Source organism: Rhincodon typus, unplaced genomic scaffold, assembly GCF_021869965.1.
Source record: "Rhincodon typus isolate 14 unplaced genomic scaffold, sRhiTyp1.1 hic_rhity00009257, whole genome shotgun sequence".
Classification (NCBI taxonomy): domain Eukaryota; kingdom Metazoa; phylum Chordata; class Chondrichthyes; order Orectolobiformes; family Rhincodontidae; genus Rhincodon; species Rhincodon typus.
This window is the reverse complement of record NW_025974895.1, coordinates 3,235-7,493: the sequence shown is the minus strand read 5'-3', so window position 1 is coordinate 7,493 and position 4,259 is coordinate 3,235. Positions and strand designations below refer to the sequence as shown.

Genomic DNA, 4,259 nt, shown 5'->3' with positions numbered 1-4,259 from the left:
GTCTGGGGCAATAACAGCCTGGGACTGTCACAGTCTGGGACTATCACAGTGTGTGGTTATCGCAGCCTGGGACTATCACAGCCTGGGGCTGTCACAGCCTGGGACTATCACAGTCTGGGGCTATCACAGCCTGGGGCCATCACAGTCTGGGGCTATCACAGCCTGGGGCCATCACAGTCTGGGGCTATCACAGTCTGGGACTATCACAGCCTGGGACTATCACAGCCTGGGTCTATCACAGTGTGTGGCTATCGCAGCCTGGGACTATCACAGTCTGGGGCTATCACAGTCTGGGGCTATCACAGCCTGGGGCTATCACAGCCTGGGGCTATCACAGTCTGGGGCTATCACAGCCTGTGGCTATCACAGCCTGGGACTATCACAGTGTGTGGTTATCGCACTCTGGGACTATCTGGGACCGTCACAGCGTGTGACTATCCCCAGTCTATCCATAGCCTGTATTAATCATTGGCCATAACCAGGAATGAACTTTGTTGTCATCAAAGCCACTTGTATCTGTTTTGTCCTGTAGGAGCTGCGTTTTCCACAGGGATGTCGGGAGGTTTAAGTACCACCATCGCCGTGTTTTGTCATGAGCTTCCCCATGAACTGGGTTAGTATGACAGTCCGCTGCTCGTCCTGACTTTTAATGTGTGTCTGCCTTTACCTCCATTTTCTCACTCTTCTCCATGTCTGGTTTTTATTGTTCATCCCTGGGATGTTCTGTCCCTAATTGCCCAGAGGGTAGGCAAGAGTGAATCCCATTGCTGAGGGGTCACACACAGGCCAGACCGGGGTTAGGTCCTTCCATAAAGGATCACTATACCAACCCCTCTGTCTCACCCTCTCTCTCTCTGTCTCTCTCTCTCTCTCTGTCTCTCTATCTGTCTGTCTGTGTGTGTCTCTCTCTCTCTGTCTGTCTCTCTCTCTTTCTGTGTGTGTGTCTCTCTCTTCTTTCCTCTTGATTTCCCTTTCACTATCTATCTTTCTCTCTCTGCCTTTCTGTCTTATTCTGTCTTCTCCTCTCTTTCTCTCTCCATCTTTCTCTGTCTTGCTCTTTTTCTCTCTATCTCTCCATCTTTTCTCTATCCTTCTCTTTCTCTTTCTTTCTCTGTCTTTCTGTTTTGTCTGTCTCTTTTCCCCTCATGATCTCTCCATCTTATCTCTGTCTCTCTAATTATCTATCTCTCTCTACTGTTCCTCACTCTCTCTCTATCTCTCTCTTTTCATTTTACTCAAACTCTCCATCTTCTCTCTCTCTTTCTGTTTCTCTCTATCTCTCCATCCTGTCACCAACTGCCTTTCTCTTTCTTTTCCTCTCTATTGCTGCCTCTTCTGTCTCTCTCTCCATCTCCTTTCTCACCGTCTCTCTTTTCCTCTTTATCTCTGTTGTCTCTTTCTATCCCCCTTGTCTCTCTTTTCCTCTTTCTGTATGTCTCTGTCCCTCTGTCTCTTACTTGCTGTAAGACTATAAGACCATAAGACATAGGAGCAGAAATTAGGCCTTTCGGCCCATCGAGTCTGCTCTGCCATTCAATCATGGCTGGTAAGTTCCTCAACCCCATTCTCCTGCTTTCTCCCCATAACCCTTGATCCCCTTGATAATCAAGAACCTATCTATCTCAGTCTTAAATATACTCAATGACCTGGCCTCCACAGCCTTCTGTGGCAGTGAATTCCATAGATTCACCACTCTCTTGCTGAAGAAGTTTCTCCTTATCTCCGTTCTAAAAGGTCTTCCCTTTACTCTACGGCCATGCGCTCAGGTCCTAGTCTCTCCTACCAACTCCTACCTATCTCCTCTCTCTCTCTGTCTCTTTTCCTTTCTCTCTATCTCTGTCTATCTCCTCTCCCACTGTCTCTCTTTTCCTCTCTCTCTATCTCTCTGCTCACTCTGTCTTTCTTTACCTCTCTCTCTATCTCTGTCTCTCTCCTTTCTCTCTGTCTCTCTTTTCCTCTCTCTCTATCTCCTCTCTCTCTCTTTTCCTCTCACTCTATCTCCTCTCTCTGTCTGTCTCTCTTTTCCTCTCTCTCTATCTCTGTCTCTCTTTTCCTCTCTCTCTATCTCTGTCTATCTCCTCTCTCTCTGTCTCTCTTTTCCTCTCTCTCTATCTCATCTATCTCCTCTCTCTCTGTCTCTCTTTTCCTCTCTCCCTATCTCTGTCTCTCTATTCTCTCTCTGTCTCTCTTTTCCTCTTTCTCTATCTCTCTGTCTTTGCTGTCTCTCTCTGTTTATCTCCTTCCTCTCTCTCTCCCTCTCCCTTGCCTCTCTTTTTGTCTCTCTCTCTGCCCATGGTGCCCAATCAGCAGGGCTGGCTCTGCCAGGCATTACACAGCTCGGTGTAGGATCCCGCTCTGTCTGGGGTTGAAGGTACCTCTGTTTCTGTTCCAGGTGATTTTGCAGTGCTACTGCGAGCAGGGCTCACACTCAGACAGGCTGTAGTGTTTAACCTGGTGTCAGCTCTCATTAGTTACCTGGGTTTGGCTGTTGGAATTGCTATTGGCCAGCACACTGCCTACATAACACCCTGGATCTTTACTGGAACTGCAGGCATCTTCCTTTATGTGTCTCTGGTTGACATGGTAAGTACATCCCCTTAACTTTACTCCATCAGCTCCCGTGGTTTTAAATACTGTTTTTTTAAAGATTTTAGATGTTATTGCCACACGTTCTCAAGTACAGGAGTACAGTGATAACCGCACATGGCAGCAACTTAGGTACCAAAGCACCAAGGTACAAAAAGAAGCTTAGGTACAAAGTCAAAAGAGAAACAAGAGTTAAAAAATTAAGCATTATTGTCTCTCTCTCTCTCTCTCCATCTCATAGAGTCATAGAGATGTGCAGCACAAAAACTGACCCTTTGGTCCAACTCGTCCATGCTGATCAGATATTCTAAATTAATCTAGTCCCATTTGCCAGCATTTGGCCCATATCCCGCTAAAACCTCACTATTTGTATAACTGTCCTTTTAAATGTTGTCATTGTACCAGCCTCCGCCACTTCCTCTGGCAGCTCGTTCCATACACACACCACCCTCTGCGTGAGAAAGCTGCCCCTCAGGTCCCTTTTAAATCTTTCCCCCTGAGGCACCTCACCGAGGATTGGAGTCAGGGTGGGGCAGAATAACCTTCACTTCAGAGTCAGGTCATTCTGGAAGGAGTGTGAAAGAGCGAGAGAGAGACACAAAGAGGCAGAGACAGAGCAAGGGAGAGAGAGACAGAGAGAGGGAGAGAGAGAAAGAGAGAGGCTGTACAGGACGTTGGTGAGGCCACTTTTGGAATACTGTAGTCAGTTCTGGTCTCCCTGCTATAGGAAAGATGTTGTGAAACTTGAAAGGGTTCAGAAAAAATTCGCCAGGGTTGGAGGGTTTGAGCTACAGGGAGAGGCTGAATAGGCTAGGGTTATTTTCTCTGGAGGCTGAGGTGATCTTATAGAGGTTTATAAAATCATGAGGGGCATGGATAGGGTGAATAGACAAGGTCTTTACCCCAGGGTGGGGGGAGTCCAAAACTAGAGGGGCATAGGTTTAAGGTGAGAAGGGAAAGATTTAAAAGGGACCTGAGGGGTAACTTCTTCACACAGAGGGTGGTGCGTGTGTGGAACAAGCTGCCAGAGGAAGTGGGTGGGGGCTGGTACAGTTACAACGTTTAAAAGGCACCTGGATGGGGACATGGATAGGAAGGGTTTAGAGGGATATGGGCCAAACGCTGGCAAATGGGACTGGATTAATTTGGTCGGCACAGACGGGTTGGAATGAAAGGTCTGTTTCTGTACTGTACAGCTCTATGACTCTATCTTTCTATGACACAGAGAGAGACAGACAGAGAGAGAGAGCGAGATAGACACACACACAGTGAGAGAGAGAGAGAGAAAGAGGCACAGTGAGAGAGAGACACAGAGAGAATGATAAAGTTTAGGGAACGTTACTGTCCACGTGCAGAGTGGGAGAGATGTGAGACAAAGAAAGCAGCACAGCCAGACCCCTTAACTTTCAATCTGGAGGCCAAACTAGGGACTGAATGGCCTCCTGCTGTTCCTGTGTGACAGGCTCGAGGACGGGGCTGAATGGCCTCTCCCTGTTCCCTGTGTGACAGGCACGAGGAGAGGGGGCTGAATGGCCTCCTCCTGTTCCTGTGTGACAGGCTCGAGGAGAGGGGGCTGAATGGCCTCCTGCTGTTCCTGTGTGACAGGCTCGAGGAGAGGGGGCTGAGTGGCCTCCTGCTGTTCCCTGTGTGACAGGCTCGAGGAGAGGGGGCTG

The 4,259-nt window shown here is 48.3% G+C and overlaps 1 protein-coding gene across 1 annotated transcript in view; it reads left to right on the top strand.

The window, feature by feature from the left end:
- LOC125482359 (zinc transporter ZIP10-like) overlaps window positions 1–4,259 on the top strand; it is a 5,811-nt gene that overhangs the window by 636 nt on the left and 916 nt on the right. The window contains exons 2-3 of the mRNA XM_048594424.1: window positions 533–613; window positions 2,393–2,583. Of these exons, the coding sequence (XP_048450381.1) occupies window positions 533–613; window positions 2,393–2,583 (272 nt within the window). The remainder of the gene's footprint in view (window positions 1–532; window positions 614–2,392; window positions 2,584–4,259) is intronic.